Source organism: Juglans regia, chromosome 8 (genome assembly GCF_001411555.2).
Source record: "Juglans regia cultivar Chandler chromosome 8, Walnut 2.0, whole genome shotgun sequence".
NCBI lineage: Eukaryota > Viridiplantae > Streptophyta > Magnoliopsida > Fagales > Juglandaceae > Juglans > Juglans regia.
The window spans coordinates 25,351,102-25,368,874 of NC_049908.1; the positions used below are offsets into that span (position 1 = coordinate 25,351,102).

Here is a 17,773-nt window from a genome sequence, read left to right on the forward strand (position 1 = left end):
AGTTCTCGAGAAAAATGGATTAAAAAAAGTTAAAAAAAAAGTCTTCAGATATAAAAATTGGAGTAAAAATGATGAAAAAGTCAGAATTTTTGCATTAGTTACAAAAAAAAAAATTTCGACTAGTACACCAAAACCGACCGGTACACTGAAAATCGGTCGGTATTGACTGAAACACAGCGGCAAGGTCGGTATTTGACCCGGTACAAAACACATACATTTCTTGTACCAGTCACTACTCTGGTACGGTAAATACCGGCCAATGCAATATGAAATTTAAAACTTTGATTAAAATACCAAGACACGCTTTCTTAGAAATTTAGTAACGCTTAGTTCTTCATATAGGTAACAAACTGTGAAGTGAAATTTGGAAGCAGAGCTACGAGGTAAGTAATTTAATCATAAATTAAGATCATCACATGTCAGTTTAGATAAATTATTATTAAAGTCAATTATTTGATAGTCACTTTTTATATACCACGCATATTATGATATATGCAAACATGTCATCCAGCATAGCACACAATCATGTCATTCTGCATCATGTTCAAATTCAACAATTATAATTATGTACGTATTATATCATGCATCTAACGTCGCGTAAGACATATAAGTTTTCTTAAGTTCAAGTGCAAGATAAAATCATATCAGTTTAATCAGATTACCATTCAGATGCATGATACCAATGCAGATTTAGGGTGGATATGCAAGCCACGAACTCAAGCATGGTCCATCGTAGTATGGTAGAATTCTACCTCAGTGGCTCCACTTGTGGCTGCGGGATGTGGGGCTGGTGCACAACCTTGCACATAGGATTAAGTGTGATGGCCAAATAAATCAAGACGCATCCGCATGGCATAAGCATCAGTATAATCAGTCATGATTTTAACCTTTCAGAATGAATTTTTTTATAAAAACCTTATGTTTATTATATTTACGTTGTGATAGGTTTTTATTAAGACTTTGACTCATTTTAATTTTATCTCATGTTTTTAACCACCCAGATGAGGATGATGATAAGTACGAGCAGTTAGGCCAGGTTTAGATGGAGCAGTTAGATTTAGTTCGAGACTTTAATTATTTATTTAGTTTGATATATTAATTATGAAATCTCTTGCCTCGCTATATTTACGTGAACACGTAACATTAACCCTAGGGAAGAGGGTGTTACAAATGTGGTATCAGAGCTAAGGTCGAGAGATTCTACAGACTTTCTAAAAAAATATATATATATTTAATTTTAGGATAAGGTCACCTAAGATGCTCCTGGGCCGCTCGAGATTTATTGGAATGTTTCAGATTAAGATAGGATGCTTATTAGCTCTCAACCGATAGCACTATGATGTTATTACTATTCTCAAAATACTAATTAATGCTTATTATAATACTTTACCTCAGAATATGGTTGGCACTAGAGAAAATTATGGATTTAGCCAGAATGATAACCCTGAGGCTCTTGTAGCAGCAACGACCCAATTTTCCCAATCGATGGCTAACGGTTAGTTTGCTGTACTTAGAGCCCCACAAGTCGGATGTACTTTAGAACTATTCTCTCATTAGCATCCCCTACCTTTAATGGCAAGACATGCTATGGACGCAGATAACTGGATTGAATGTTTGGAGCAAATCTTTGAGGCACTTTTCTGCACGGACGAACAAAAGGTGATTTATACAACTTACAACTTAATAGACCTGGCAAACAAATGGTGGAAGTCAACACATGCACTCCTACAAATGGAGCTAGGAGAAGGAGTCTCCATCACTTGGGAGCGCTTTAAGGAGGTCTTTCTGAATTGCTTCTTTTGTAGACTGTTAGGGAATCTAGAGCTTGTCAATTTACAGACCTCACTCAAGGGACAATGAGTGTAGACCAATACGCTACCAAGTTTATGGAGCTAACCCATTTCGCCAGTTACTTAATTCCAGACGAGGAAAAAAAAACTGAAAAGTTCGAGCATGGTCTGTATCGTAGGATTAGAGAGCGTATACGTGCTCTTAGGATTCATAACTTTTCTGAACTAATTACCTGAGCAGGTGGGCAGGCTTAGATGGAGCAGTTGGATTTATATCGAGACTTTAATTATTTATTTAGTTTGATTTAATAATTATGAAATCTCTTGTCTGACTATATTTACATAAGCACGTGACATCTTTAATCCTAAGAAATGAGGTGTTACTTTACTTAAAAGAAAAAATATTCACATTTATAATAAAATGCACGGTTTAAACAAATTATAAACTATATATTTAATATATGGACTATATTGTATAAGGTGTGTGAGCACTTATGCAGAAGTAAGAAGAGAGCAAAAAACTATGAACATCAATAGATCCAAAACAACTATGGTTTAAACACATATGTTCACCAATTTAAAGCTATTCTTTTATAAACTTCATATTATTCTGTAAACTTGGTTATATTTTTCTATAATTCATTGTCTCTACTTTCTAGATTAATTTGTTCATTTAAAATATAAAAGGCATTGTAAAAATGAAAACCGTTTATACCCAGAGATTTATTTAAGAAAGAAGCTTACCTATTACTAGGGGTGTAACCGGTCCGGTCCGATCCGGTTTTAGATAAAATCTATGACCGAACCGGTATGTACTGATTTTGTATTTTTCAAAACCGATTACGCATCGGTTACTCTCCTAAACCGGTACTTTCGGTTTTACCGATTTTCGGTCCAGTCTGGTCCGATTTTCTGATTTTTTTAAAATGTAAATTTCACAATTTGTCATTAAAAATTTGTTTATAAAAAATAAATTTGATTTAAAAAAAACTGTTTTATACTTTTATTAATATATTAGACTATATAATAGTATTAATATTAGACTATTGGTATAGTTATAAGTTATATATTAGTATTAGTTATAAACTTTTAGTGATTTAGTATTAAAATTTTATGTAATAATTTATAAACTATAATAAGAAATTATTTCATATATAAATATATGTTATATATAAAATTTCACATAAAAATTTATAATTATACATTATATATAAAAATTATATATATTAATATTTAATATATATAAAATATTTTGTATAAAACTTATATATAAAAATATTATTTTTTATTTTTTTTAATCAACCGGTCTGGTCCAAAAAATCCCGGAACCGGCCGGTTTTTACATTTTAAAAATCGGTTTTGGACCGGATCGGTCCGGTCCGGTCCGGTTTTCCGATTTTTCGGTTTGAGTTTACACCCCTACCTATTACATACAATTACTTCACAAAAATTTACTTAGTTTAAGAGCTAATTAGTTTTTTCCTTCTCGTTAATTTATGCAGGACTATCTACCATATAGTTAAAAAAAACTCATATATGAAACATGCTCATAAATTTATAGATGTTCAAGCTTTAGAATTTGGAAGCACTTAAATAAGCGTGTCCGGACTCCGAATACGGAATACGTAAGCCTCATTCTCAATTAGAATAAACCCGCTACCAAACAAATCACAGTGTTCCCCTAAAACCCCATTGAAAAACCGAGAGACAGGAAGCGTAAGGACACTGCCTCGGCAGCCATTAGCGCTACCTTCTCACGTTCTCATCGCGTATTGATATACCAACTTTCATATATCGGATTTAACAACAATGATATCTTCCATAGCTTGGTTACCCAAAGGGGCGGCAAAGCCTGTGCCCTCGGTGGCCGACCCTCCTTCCAAAGAAGAAATCGAAGAGATGATCAAGTCCGGCGCTTTTGATCGAAGGTCAGTTCTTTTAATGGCGTTGAAATAGATATTGCTGCAGCTTAATCGTTTCTTTAATAGCCAAGCCTTACGTGAATTGGGGTTCAATGATTTCATCTATCTTTATGATATTACATCTATTTTATACTTATTAACTGTACAAGTAGAGCGAATAGGAAGTAGTACGATTATTTTATGAAAATTTTGCTCTTTGGTTAATAGCTAAGGTAGAAGATTTGCAGAATTCTTGGCCATTTGTTGCTGAATTTGCATGTTTAAGCTTTTTCTGCTTGAATAACTTCTCGTTAATCTTAAAATTTGCAGTCGGAAACAGCACCTCCCCTAGACTTGAGAAACCATATGCTTAGGAAATCCCACGCTTCCCCAGTTCTTCCCATTTCATATTTTACGGACCTAAGGTTATTTGATATTGTTTATATCAACAATTATGGTGATTCCTTTTGGAAACATTTTATCGAAAAATAAAAAGCATAATATAGTTCACATACAACGGTGCACGCCCTAATCGTTGAGCGTTTATCATGACTGTGAGATTTGTAGTTATCTTTAAGTTCTCATTAAAAGTTTCACAATTTTAATAATATGTAAAGAAATATTTTTGGATTCCAGAGACAAGAACATACTTCCAACTTTTGGTTAAATTTACGGCTATGTATACTTAATGAGGCTATTGGGTTACGCAGTGGAGATGGTGACAGTACTGAGGAAGACGATGAAGATATGGATACTGATGCTACCATGCAGGCTGACAAAGCTGCTCATGCATTAGAGGTAGCCGATGCACTTGGCAGAACTTCCAATAACATGAAGTCAGAGAGAAGCTTTGATGATGTTACCAATGGTTTGAAGGAACTGGACATGGAACATTATGATGAAGAGGATGATGGTATCCCATCTGCTTAAGTTCTCTAAGTTTCTTACTCTGTCTTTATTCCTCCCTCGCTCTCTCTCCCTCTCTCAGACACACACGCAAAGAAGGATGAGATGGGGATTTTCATTCATTAAAACTGGCTAATTTTCACTACTTGTTTGGTGTATGATTTCGTTAATAACAGTATTTCTGTGGTTTTTTTAATTCATAATGTTATTAGCATTATTTTGTTAATAAAATTTTTTCTTTTCATAAAAAAGTTTCATATGGGATGTCATTAGTCCATAAAAGAAAATGTATGACAAGGGTTGTATCTTCTCATGGCTTACTTACCTCAGGCATCGAGTTATTTAGCACGGGGCTGGGGGACCTTTACTACCCGAACAATGACATGGATCCATATCTAAAAGATAAGGATGTAAGTTTGATTATTTCAGGTCTGGCTTTTTGTTACTTTTGTTTTTCCTTTGGTTCTAGAACATCATTTCTCTGTCATCCTTCCAGGACGATGATTCTGAAGAGGTTGAGGACATTGCTATTAATCCGACAGATGCTGTGATAGTATGTGCACGTAGTAACCAGGATGATGTCAGTCAACTCGAGGTATGTAATAGCTGGAGAATACTTTCCTTCCCTCCCCCCTACTATCTCTCGCACACTCCAATAAATGTCCAGCCACCCATTGGCATTCCCCCTCACCTGCCAGTAAAAATAAATAAATAAATAAAGTTTCTTTCGAACATGGTTCAGGCATTCATTAATTATCCTATTTCTACTTGCAGGTATGGATATACGAGGTATCTGATGACGGTGATCCAAACATGTACGTTCACCATGATATCATCCTTTCAGCAGATCCACTTTGTACTGCATGGCTTGATTGTCCACTTAAAGGGGGAGAAAAAGGTGGGACATATTGATTTTTGCCGAAGTTTGAAGTTCATACAAGGGCAGTGATGCACTCTCTTAATGTTTTTCTTCTTTCCTATTGAATTGAAGAGATGGCTGTCAAAGGCTTGGTCAGGATTCAAATCTGGTTTAAGGATGATCTACCGTAATATCACATGGTTTGAACTTGAATCTGATAAGAGTCACTAACTTACCATAATTGAATTTTGTTTGGACAAGCGGTGGGGCAGCCACCAAAATTTTCCCTCCTCCCTCAGTCCTCTCTAAATAAAAATTAAAGAAAAAAATACCTTTAGTGCCCCCTCTAAATAAAAAGTAAAGAAAAAGAAAATAAATTGAAAGAATCCTCTCATTCTCAGAGTTTTGTTCCTCAAAATCTGAATAATACATGTATTGAAGTCTTTGTTAAAACTCAAATTTTAGCCTTAGATAAAAATAAAAATAAAAAATCTAGAATTTTTTTATAGCTCAAAAGTTTGACAGCCTTTATGTGACAGGAAAAAAATAGTTTGCCACTCAGAGCTAAAAAAGAGTACCTTTATAGTAATTAGATTGTTTGCATAGGATAAAAAATTCCTCCTAGGGTAGCTGTAAATACAAAAACAGAAATTGTGCGATAAGTTATAACAATTTCTGTTGGAAAATCATCAGAATGTGTATGATGTACAATGCTGGAAAATGATATGACTTACTGGAAGAGCAAACTAGAACAAACAATGTTCATTGCGAATGTGTAGATTTTTTTTTTTTTTTTTAAAAACAATATTCATTGCGAATAATGAAAATAAATGTAGGAGGCCATATTTCTTGACCATTGGCTTTGTTTTGGATGAAGCTAATCCTTGATATCGTAAACGTGAGTGGCCATTGCAAGCAACTTATTTTCCCTTGAAGTTGGTTTGATTTACTATTTCTGTATGTTTTCCCCCTCTTTAAAAGCTTATCTTTAAAAGCTTCATGTATGTTGCCAGGGAATTTCATAGCTGTTGGCTCAATGGAACCTTCTATCGAAATATGGGACCTTGACATTGTATGTGGACCATTGATATTAATTATTTGGCTATTTGTTTATTGGAGATGTTATGGAAAACTCTCTTATTTTGTTTCTTGTTTTTAGATTGATGAAGTACAACCATGTGTAGTACTAGGTGGAATTGCTGAGAAGAAGGAGAAAGGAAAAAAGGTACACCACTAAATTCCTTCTTAGATTGATGCCTATAAAATATGCACATGTAAAATATGTGTCCTCTGCTGTGGCTTAATACTTATAAACTTAATTGTATCAATAGCATTACATTAATAAACTTCATCTAGCCTTTTTTATCTAATATTGACAGTGAATAGCATAAACTTGTCCTAAAAATTTATGTTAGTCATGAGGTTTATTTACTTGGGTTGCCTTCTATCTTGACCGAAATATCTTTTCGTTTACCGGATAAAAAGTGAACCTTTTGTTTACCAATTTTTCTCACATGCTTTTTGTTAGACATCAATCAAGTACAAAAAAGAGAGTCACAAAGGTCCCATTCTTGGTCTTGCTTGGAACAAGGAGTACAGGTTGCCCTCTACTGCTCTACACACTGTTTGGCCTTGTCCTGCTTAATTGTGGTGTATATAATGGATATACTTTGTTTTACTTGGGCCTTGAAAAAAAAAAAACAGGAATATTATTGCCAGTGCAAGTGCTGACAAACGAGTTAAGATATGGGATGTAGCTGCTGGAAAATGTAATATTACCATGGAGCATCATACAGACAAGGTCAGAATTTCTTTTTTGACAAGTAAACAGACAAGGTCAGAATTATATGGTAATCATGTATAGTTTCTATCCACTACAGAATCAGATTATAAGTTAGAACATGTTTGCCCATAATTAGAATCTGCTAGTGTGAGTATATGCACTGGCCATTTGCCCATAGTGGTGTGATATTTGCATGGCTCCAATGTGATAGTGTTATCATAAACATGAATGCATGAGTTTTTGGAAACGCATTAAATGCCCTTAGCACTACCAAATGATCCAGCAGATGAGTCTAATTTTATTCCTCATGCTTGCAGGTTCAAGCTGTTGCATGGAATCATCATGCACCACAAGTTATTCTTAGTGGGTCTTTTGATCATTCAGTAGTCATGGTAATAAATTATATGCGTGCATTAGTTGTTTTTTTCCTTTAATTTCTTTAAAAGTATCATCATATCTATTGAATGTAAACGTGTGCATCTGCATAAGCCTCGACTGGGGACTTTTGTGCTTGAATTGAGTGTTTTAGACTTTGAGGAAGTCTATTATATTCCATGTCTTATCACTTGATGTGTATGTCATATTTACCCATTGCAGAAGGATGGGAGAATACCAGCACATTCCGGTTATAAATGGTCAGTCACAACTGATGTAGAAAGCTTGGCATGGGATCCACACACGGAGCACTCGTTTGTGGTGAGTGCATGAGCCTCTTATCTGAAACCATCTTACTGTTTGTGATTTCAATTATTGTTTTTTTCCCTTTTGACGATGCTATATTTTTTCTGACGATTTTAGTTTTTGATGGAGATGTAGTATAGTAAGATCACTCGATAATAAATCAAATGTCCTCTCAGGTGAGTCTTGAAGATGGTACTGTCAAAGGTTTTGATATCAGGGCTGCCAAGTCTGATGCAGCTTCGGAATCAAAACCAAGCTTTACTCTCCATGCACACGATAAAGCTGTTTGCACAGTCTCTTATAATCCTTCCGCACCTAATGTATGTACCTACTTTTTCTTATCCCCCCTTCTTTTTACTAAGATCTTTCAAGTTATTAACTCATTCCATGTAACTTTCCCTACAGCTTCTTGCAACTGGATCGGAGGATAAAATGGTATTTTTATAATGTTTTTTTTTTTTGTTATTATAATTTCACATGGATATTTATAAACCTTGCAGAGTGTTAATGTTTTGTACTTTTCCATTGGCTGCTGCTCCTTTGGTGCAGGTAAAGCTTTGGGATTTGTCAAACAATCAACCATCATGTATCGCGTCCACGAATCCTAAAGCAGTAAGTGATTATTAGCATTTTTCTTATATCTGATATCTTGAAGTGTAAATATGCATCCATTAGACATTATTTTAGCTATATTATACCAGATAGACTCTCATGCTTTGTTCTGGATGCTGCTAGGGTGCTGTCTTTTCCATTTTCTTCTCAGAGGACAGCCCCTTTTTGCTGGCAATAGGAGGCTCTAAGGGGAAATTGGAAGTGAGTGGACAATTCTTGATATTTTGCTATCTACTCCAATTTCCTTTCACTGAAAGTAAGTGTAATTGATAATGGTGGCTGATATCACAAAAAATATGCAGGTCTGGGACACATTATCAGATGCTGGGGTTGCTCGAAGATTTGGGAACCACTGCAAGCAGAAGATACCTCAATCCAGTTCTTGATGTTGCTACGTTTGAAGGTGAGAGGTTTTTTTTTTTTTTTTTTTTTTCCCCTCTTGCTTAAGCCTGAGGCTATGAATGTCCTCACAATTTTGAAAAATCTGTATACGTTCCTATTTATTGATTTCTTCTACCTTCCTCTCGTCCTTTGGAGATGTTTCTTGCAACTTGCAAGTCCAAGCATATGGATTTCTTTAATTTTATTGTTGTAGTTAGGAAATTAGGAGTGAGAATCTCTAGAGATGTAATGCTATAAACGATTTATTAATAGTCGAATTATCGTTTGGGATGCAGAATCATAAACTTCTTACACAAATGTATTTGTCTTATATAGTCTGACTTAATATTATTTGCAAACCATCTCCGCCCCTTACAACATCTACTATAGTCAAAATCTCTTTGAGACATTCTGGTGGCCAGAACCACCAGCCGCTCCATTCTTCTCATTCATGAAGACATATAGATTGCATTACTAAGGTGTCGCACGTTAATGATAAGGCATGCTGAAAATACGACTGTTAAGTAGAGAAAGAAACACCTTGTTTTTTCTTGGCAAAATGGCATTCATAAACACATAACTTAAGGATTAAAGACCATTGCCTCTTTAGAAATATGGAAAAGCTTATTCAAAGGGTAGAAGTTATTTCTGCAGGAATAGTACTTCAGCAGCTCTTGATGAACATGAAGCCTGAAGATACCCTTGAAGGTCTTGTAGAGTTTCTTATTATAAAGGCATGATTAATCTAAGTCAAAAGTAATATCACAAAGTAACATAACAAGGAATGGTTTTAATGAGTTTACTTGTTGATATAAAGATGAAAGAAAAAGGAGGGGACACAAAGTACATTTGCGGTGATAGGAGAGATCAAGCAAGAAATGGAGCTGACCCTAGGATCAGAAAAACAAATGGAATTACATGACATGTTAGTGAACTTTGATCTTGAGGAACTGGGACATTAACTACTGAATCAGAGGATGTGATTCAGTTGAAGATTGAGGCTTGAGTAATGAAAGCAACTCCTGACTCAGATGCGATGTTTTTGTTAAGCTACTGATTATTTCACTCAAGGAAATAGTAATACAAATCTGTAATGATAAACTTCTACTTGTATTCATAAGATTCAAAACACCATGAGAGCTATTCGAGGTAGCCTCTGCCTCCAATACATTTCAGACTCAAGAATTTTTCAGATGAAAACCTCTTTGATTTTCCTCCCCCTATATAACAAAAAGATGCTCACGACCCCATAACAAAAAGCATACAAATCTAAATTAACAACTACAATTGAAAATGAGGCTCATAGCCATCAAAACTAACCGTTTAACACTACTGGCTTACTAACTCAAAATGCACATTTAGGACAGGACCCCCAAATGCAGCTTTCCATTTATTTCAAAACAATGATTAAGCCAATGTCGCTTTGGCTTCTAGCATGCATTCTTCCTCTTCAACTCGCAAAGGCACCATGTCAAGACCCTCTTAACTTCACAAACTCCCCCACTTCACTTTAATTCCCTTCATCCCTTCAAGCCCTTCATCCTCTTCATGTCTTCAAACCCTAGGGTTCCTAACAATTCCTCCCTTCTTCACAGCACCTTGCCCACAAGGTGGGGATATCACTAATTGAGTTCTCACAACTTCTCCCGATTGTTGACTTCTTCCATCGCTCCCACCCATTCAATTAGCACCACTATGATTGTGCGGTTGCCATGGCGTCGCATACGGCGTTCTAAGATCCTTTTGGGTTCTGGGCAAACCTCCCCTTGGTTGTCTACTGGTGGAAGCTTGGCCAAGGGCTGGGTTTGAACTCCTAATTCCTTCTTCAAACAAGACAAGTGGATGATGGGATGAATCTACGACTGGCTTGACAAACCCAGGTGGTAAGCCACCTCTCCAACCTTTCTCAATACCTGAAATGGTCGATAAAAGTGGGGAAACAACTTTATACAACAGCGGGAGGCCAGAGAACTTTGTTGCTCAGTTCTGTGTTTGTCAACTTATATTTTCAAACGATTCCTAGCGGATTCTAGGTTCTCCTTGAGCATTTTTTATATTTGTTCTCTAGATCTTAGGGTAAGATCCAGTGTGTTGTTGGCTGCTATTCCAGGGACCTAGGATATTAGTTTGGGTGGTGGGTAGTCGTATAGGGCCTCAAAAGGGGTGATTTTGGTGGATGAGTGGTACAAAGTGTTTTACCACCATTCGGCCAATGACAGCCACTGAACCCACTTCTAAGGTTTCTCCCCTGTGTAACACCTTAAATACATTTACAAACACTTGTTCAACCCTTCAATCTAACTATCTAACTGGGGATGGTAGGTTGAATTGTGGTTAAGATTAGTGCCCTGTTATAATTTTTTTTTCTTTTTAAAAAAGACTTCCAAAATGAACTTCCAAACACTGGGTCCCTGTCTGAAACAATAGATCTAGGTAGGCCATGCAACTTGAACACCTGATCCATGAATAGTTTAGCCACTGTCAAGGTTGAATAAGGGTGTGATACAAGCAAAAAATAACCATACTTGGTGAATCTATCAACCACCACCATTGTTACACTGAAACCATGAGAAGTAGGTAACCCTTCTATGAAATCCATCGAAATGTCAGTCCAGGCTTGTTGGGGAAAATGTAAGGGATGTAACAGCCCTGCCAAGGGTATGGTCTCATATTTTGCAACCCGACACGTGTCATGCTCTCGCACCAACATTTTAATATATTTTTTCATCCCCTTCCAATAGAATTCCCTCTTTGTCATTTGGTACGTTTTTAGGTATCCCGAGTGTCCCCCCACTGGGTTATCATGAATATATTGCATCATTTTCATCACAAAAGAGGACTCAACCACCAACATGATTCTACCCCTTTTAAGTATCAATCCTTGATGTAATTTGTATCCCTTTAACCCATTACCGGGGACCTGCAGTTTAGTAATCAGCTCCTGTAACTCCACTGAATCTTCGTAGTTGGCCTTAAAGCTCATCCACCCATTTTGGAGTTGGAAAAGAGATTAGAGCCAAATACTGTTCCACACCACCCTCTTGCTCTTCCTTACGAGAGAACGTATCTGCCACCTTGTCTTCTTTCCCACTTTTATAGTGAATCACAAAGTCATAGCCCATTAACTTACTAATCCATTTATGTTGGGACACCGTGCCCACTCTTTGTTCCAACAACCATTTAAAGGTTTGTTGGTCAATTTTCACAATAAAAAATTGGCCTAGAAGATAAGACCGTTATTTTCTCATTGCAGTCACTAAGGCTAGGAGCTCATTCTTGTAAGTGGAAAGAATGAGTGCCTTTCCCTTGAGTACCTTACTCATATAGGCCAATGGCTGCCCAACTTGCATTAAATAGCATTCATTCCCCTCCCACTAGCATTACATTCAATGGTGAATGGCTAGAAAAAATATGGAAGTTTGAGCATGGGAGGTTGGGTAATAGCTGACTTCAACTTAATAAAAGCCTCCATGGCTTCCTCTGTTCACACAAATGAATTTTTTTTTAGCTAATCTATAAGAAAGGCTGCTATGACCCCATAACCTCTAATAAACTTATGGTAATAGCGTGTCAACCCAAAAAACCTCTCAAGGCTCACATTCATTGGTTTAGGCCAATCTAACATTGTTATCACCTTCTTAGAATCTATTGACACTCCCTTCTCACTGATCACATGCCCCAAATAATCAATTTCATATACACCAAACTGACATTTGGAAAATTTAGCATACTACTTATGTATTTATAACACTTCCAATACCTTATCCAAAGGTTCCAAGTGCTCATTCCAATCCTTACTGTAAACTAGTATATCGTCGAAGAATACTAGTACAAATCTTCTCAAGTAGGGTCTAAACACGTCATTCATCGACCCTTGAAAGGTTGACGGCGCATTAGTCAGCCCAAAGGGCATCACGAGAAACTCAGTGTCCATCGTGAGTTCTAAAAGCTATTTTTTCCACATCTTCATGTACCACCTTGATTTGATGGTATTCGGATCTTAAATCCAATTTCTAGAACACCACTGATCCATGCAATTCGTCCAGTAATTCGTCAATCACTGGAATAGAGAATTTGTCCTTCACGGTTTTCTAATTAAGTGCCCTGAAATCAACGCACATCCGTCAACTCTCATCTGCCTTTCGCACCAACAACACCAATGAAGAAAAAGGGCTGAAACTAGGCCTTACCACTCTTGATTCTAACAATTTAGCAACTATTTTCTCGATCTCCTCTTTTCGATAATGAGGATAACGATATGGTCTTGCCATAATGGGCTGAGTACCCTCCTCAATGGTAATTTTGTGGTCATGGGCACGTGAAGGAACCCTTTTGGGATTCCAAAAACTCACTGGAACTTTGTGAGTATTTTCTGCATCTCTTCTCCCCATTGACAGAATTTTACCTCCTCTTTTCTCACCAACAGTTGCAAAAACAACTCATTCCCTTTAGGCTTCAACAGAGACTTATGACTCCCCTCTAAAGTGAGCTCTTTCAAACTCAGCCCCATTAATTCAATTCATCTCCCCCCATACATAAACTTCATGGTGAGCTGCTTGAAATCCCACATAATAGGCCCCGAAGTCTCATGCCATTTGACACCCAACACTACATCACAGCCCCTAAGTGCTAAAATATAACAAGGAGTGTGAAAAGAATTATCTTGTATTTTTGCTTGGATTGTGCTGCAATACCCCTAACTATGAATGATCTGCCCACTTGCTATTTTCACACCAATCTTATGTATTTCATCCACCAACAACCTTGCCTTAGCAATCAAAAGATCAAGGAAATTATGCGTGCTTCCCGAGTCAACTAAGATTACAACCTGCTCCCCTCCAATTCTTCTCAGCACCCGTATAGTTTAAGAACTAGGTGTCCCAGTGAGTGCATTCAATAAAATTTCAAACTCTACATTCGGTGTTTGAGGTAGTGAGTCCCATTCCTTGACTAAATTAGTAATTGTCTTACCCTCCTCTGAGGTGTCATCCTCCTCTTCTTGACCTTGTAACAGATAGATCCTAGGAGTTTTACACACATGGGTTGGACTCCATTTTTCTTCACAATGATAGTATAGGCCTCTTCTCCTCTTCTCATCCATGGTAGTAGATGAAATTGCCTATGAGTGGATTTTTGGTTTCTAATGTGGCTCTCCCCACTCTGACCAGTGGTGTGAAAATACCCCCAGCTGAACTCCCCCCTCTCTCAGCATTGAGTTTAAAGGTTCTCTTAGTGCTACCCAAATATTCCTCTTGAATTCTAGCCAACCCAAAAGCAACATTTAACCCATTTGGATTCAGAAGCGAGATGAAACCATCTCACCTCATTTCATCTCATCTCATCTCATCAAATTTCAACTAAAAATCTCACTACTATTCACAAACCATCTCAACTCATCTCATCTCTGAATCCAGACTGTAAAGTAAGAGGATTAAACATGCAAATGGGTAACCTGATCTTGTCTTTGAGCCCGCTTAGAAAATAACTTAACTTGTGATTCTCGGGAAGGCCCATCAGTCTGCTTGATAGGTTTTGTAAGCTGCTACTGTAGAAGTTTGTTTCAGGCGGGTGAAGGTCTCCATGAGATCATAATAAGCTATTGGTCCAAAACGGACCAACATCACACGAACCAAGGTGTCCCAAGTGTTAAATTGGCCTAAGTCAATGGCATCTTAGTACCAAACGAGAGCATCTCCCTCCATATAATAAGATTCCATTAGCAACCTTTGTGTAGGTGGTGTTTAGTGGAATTCAAAGTATTGTGAAGCTTTGAATATCCACTTAGATGGATTATTCCCATCGAAATGTGGAAATTCTAAATGAACTCCCAGAGGTACAACTCCCCTATTGGCATTTTGGAACTGATCTGTGTCATTTGGAACTTGCAGGTCTCGGTTGGTATTCTGATTAGTCACCAAGGTGCGCACCATATCTATGAGCTGGTCAAGTCGATCTGTGAGTTGGTCCATCCTCCCCCTCGTCTCCTAAAGCCCTACATCCACCAGATGTTGAATAACTTCCTGCTGATGCCGTGAGTGAGTGTTATCTGCCATTGAGGATCGTTGGCTCTATGATACCACTGTTAAGCTACTGATTATTTCACTCAAGGAAATAGCAATACAAATATGTAATGATAAACTTCTAATTATATTCATAAGATTTAGAACATCGTGAGAGCTATTCAAGGTAGCCTTTACCTCCAATACATTTCAAACTCAAGAATTCTCCAGATGAAAACCTCTCTAATTTTCCTCCCCTATATAATAGAAATATGCTCACCACCCTGTAACAGAAAGCATACAAATCTAAATTAACAACTACAATTGAAAATGAGGCTCACAGCCATCAAAACTAACCATTTAACACTATTGACCTACTAACTCAAAACGCACATTTAGGACAAGACCGCCAAACACAGTGTTCCATTTATTTCAAAACAAAGATTAAACCGACGTCGCTTTGGTTTCCAGCATGCACTCCTCCTCTTCAACTCGCAACGTCACTGTTTTAGAACCCCCTTAACTTCACGAACTCCCCCACTTCACTTCAGTTCCCTTCATCCTCTTCATGTCTTTGAACCCTAGGGTTCCTAACAGTTTCATTGAGCAAGTCTTTGCCATGTGAAGCTGAATTTTGATTTGCGAACAATTAACTTTGCCTTTTGGTAAACTTGCATTTTTCATTCGTGTGTCTAACAAAACCACAATGATCAAAAGTAGGTCTTTATTGTTGAATCAAATTCAGTTTACCCAATTGAGATTGAGATGTAAGGACTGATTTTGTGACTAAAGTAGCAGATGCAGGGTCTAAATTCAAAAAAACCAACAACAGCAATTTCCCTCAGTCTTTCTCTTGAAGAACAAGAGACAATACCTTGTTAATTGGTGGCAATAGATCAAGTAGTATATGGCTCCTGATACATGAAAAAGATTCTTTAGTCCCATCAGGAAATGAAAAATGTACTCTTCTTGTTGATATTCAAGCACTGTCTTCAAAGCCCCACAAGAACAAGTACAAGTTGGAATTGGACAATGGTAGCATAGTTCATGTGACAAGCCTTTCAATCTAGTGAAATAGGTACTGACAAACACTTGATCCTGTGAAAGAGATGTAATTGCTTTCTTTGATTGGAAGATTCTCAGGCCGTTGCTTTGAGAGTATCACTCCTTCAAATCTGTCCACAGTTGTGCTCATGAAGATAGCACTTGCTACTATTTCCTTAGAAATGGAATTCAAAATCCATGAGAAAACCATGGTGTTACACCTTGTCCATGCTTGAGAAAGAGGATTTGATGCACTTGATGGCTTGGACAAAGTACTGTCAATTAAGCCAATTTTATTCTTGGCTTTTAAGGCCATAACTATGAGACGATTCCAGGTGTAATAGTTCTCACCATCGAAAACTTGAGAAACTAACGAAGAACGAAGAGCTGGGACTGTCTTCATGATGTATGTAATATGGATTGGGAGAATCTTGAGCATAAACTGAATTCCAAGAAGATGAATATGCCACGTGGGCCAAAATCAAGACTGCAATATAATTGCATAAGGAGAATGAAAATGTAGGATTGCAACAGAAGAGAAATGCATGAAAGAAAAAGAAGAATATCTGAGAAAATTTACTGTAGTCGCAATTGATGTAAAAACATGTACAAATAATGTATTAATATAGTTATCGTTTCCTATTCACTAGGTTTCTTGACAAACAAGTATGTTCTAGCTTCACAAGTATCCGATATATTAAGTAGATACAGAATAGAAAGCTTTCTATAGCCTAATTCTAGCGGTTTTGTTGCATCGAAAGACGTATTTTCTTGGCCTTCGCATGAATTTGACACGGAATAGAAGCTCGAAACAATTGGATGATCGACTGGAAGAAGCAAAAAGAGCTTGACCTCAATAAGATCGTCTAAGGCTTGGAAACTCAAAGAGATTCAGGGTCAATCGAAACCCTAGGAGTCTAAACTCTGAGAAAGACTTTAATGTCTTTGAACCAGCTCACTAGAATCAGAGATTGTGAGAGATTGATATGGACCTCGAGGTTCTGGCATTGAATCGAGGGCTTAGTACAGGAATGATGAACCATCGGATGAATGGGACGTGAGATTGTGCTTCCCATGTGAATCGCCATAACCTAGGGTTTTTGGCCGACATAGTTCTTCTGCCCTGCTACACACTGATCAATTATGGAGAATTCCCCGCGTAAGCTAAAAACAAAAAGTTGTAACTGTATTCCCCAAAATATCCCTTGTTGGTTGCCTCTGTTAAGGCATTTCTTTTGTAACGCATTTGGACATAAGAGGCAGCGGGCATTCAAAATTGTAAAGACGAATGTTTTGCGTTAAAACCATTTTGGTCACACTCTTCTAGAGTACTCGTGCAATTTCTAGTGCCAGATTTTTGCAGTAGTAAACCTATTTTGACTTATCAAATTTGAATAATAATGCACTTACAATTTATTTCACAATCAACCAACACAAGTATGCAAGTTCATTGAAAATAAAATTCAATTTTATAAAATTACTCTTCATTTATTTGAGTTATAAGTTGATCATTTTCCATCAAAATTATGATGCTCTAGGCCTCCATTAGCAAGATATTCGAAAACAACTTTTGCGCAAGAGCCTAATAATGTCACTATAGAAACTCCCTTGAAAACGTCATTACTAAGAACACTCCTAATGGGTTCGTCATCCTACATTTAAAATATATTACCAAAATCCATTTTTTCAATTTTACATAACTAACTTTTATAATATATCATATATCAGCTTATCTATTTTTTCTTTATATCATTTAAATATTATACTTTTTAATAATATATTTTATTCATTTCAAATAAAGTAAAAGGTAGAAAGTA

General features: G+C 36.8%; 1 protein-coding gene across 3 annotated transcripts; it reads left to right on the plus strand.

The window, feature by feature from the left end:
• The first annotated feature begins 3,357 nt into the window (after nucleotides 1–3,357).
• LOC109004023 (uncharacterized WD repeat-containing protein C17D11.16-like) lies at nucleotides 3,358–15,113 on the plus strand. Of its 3 annotated transcripts, none has more exons than XM_035693582.1 (17): nucleotides 3,358–3,718; nucleotides 4,402–4,604; nucleotides 4,928–5,007; nucleotides 5,094–5,192; nucleotides 5,372–5,495; nucleotides 6,470–6,528; nucleotides 6,616–6,681; nucleotides 6,985–7,055; nucleotides 7,161–7,257; nucleotides 7,557–7,631; nucleotides 7,837–7,935; nucleotides 8,097–8,240; nucleotides 8,326–8,355; nucleotides 8,470–8,532; nucleotides 8,656–8,733; nucleotides 8,835–8,935; nucleotides 9,568–10,042. In XM_035693582.1, the coding sequence occupies exons 1-16, from the start codon at nucleotides 3,600–3,602 to the stop codon at nucleotides 8,916–8,918; spliced, it is 1,491 nt and encodes a 496-aa protein (XP_035549475.1). In that variant the 5' UTR covers nucleotides 3,358–3,599; the 3' UTR covers nucleotides 8,919–8,935; nucleotides 9,568–10,042. The 3 variants fall into 3 exon arrangements, with proteins under 3 accessions (XP_035549475.1, XP_035549474.1, XP_035549473.1); XM_035693581.1 differs by lacking the exon at nucleotides 9,568–10,042 and adding an exon at nucleotides 14,802–15,113 and having other exon boundaries at nucleotides 3,455–3,718; XM_035693580.1 differs by lacking the exon at nucleotides 9,568–10,042 and having other exon boundaries at nucleotides 3,455–3,718; nucleotides 8,835–9,211.
• Nucleotides 15,114–17,773: the final 2,660 nt, after the last annotated feature.

Excerpts from the sequence above, each read along its gene's own strand:
- LOC109004023 (XM_035693582.1), top strand. The coding sequence starts at position 3,600 with ATGATATCTTCCATAGCTTGGTTACCCAAAGGGGCGGCAAAGCCTGTG. Across the intron at positions 8,356-8,469 it reads CTGGATCGGAGGATAAAATG|GTAAAGCTTTGGGATTTGTC; the intron begins GTATTTTTATAA and ends CCTTTGGTGCAG. Across the intron at positions 8,734-8,834 it reads GCTCTAAGGGGAAATTGGAA|GTCTGGGACACATTATCAGA; the intron begins GTGAGTGGACAA and ends AAAAATATGCAG.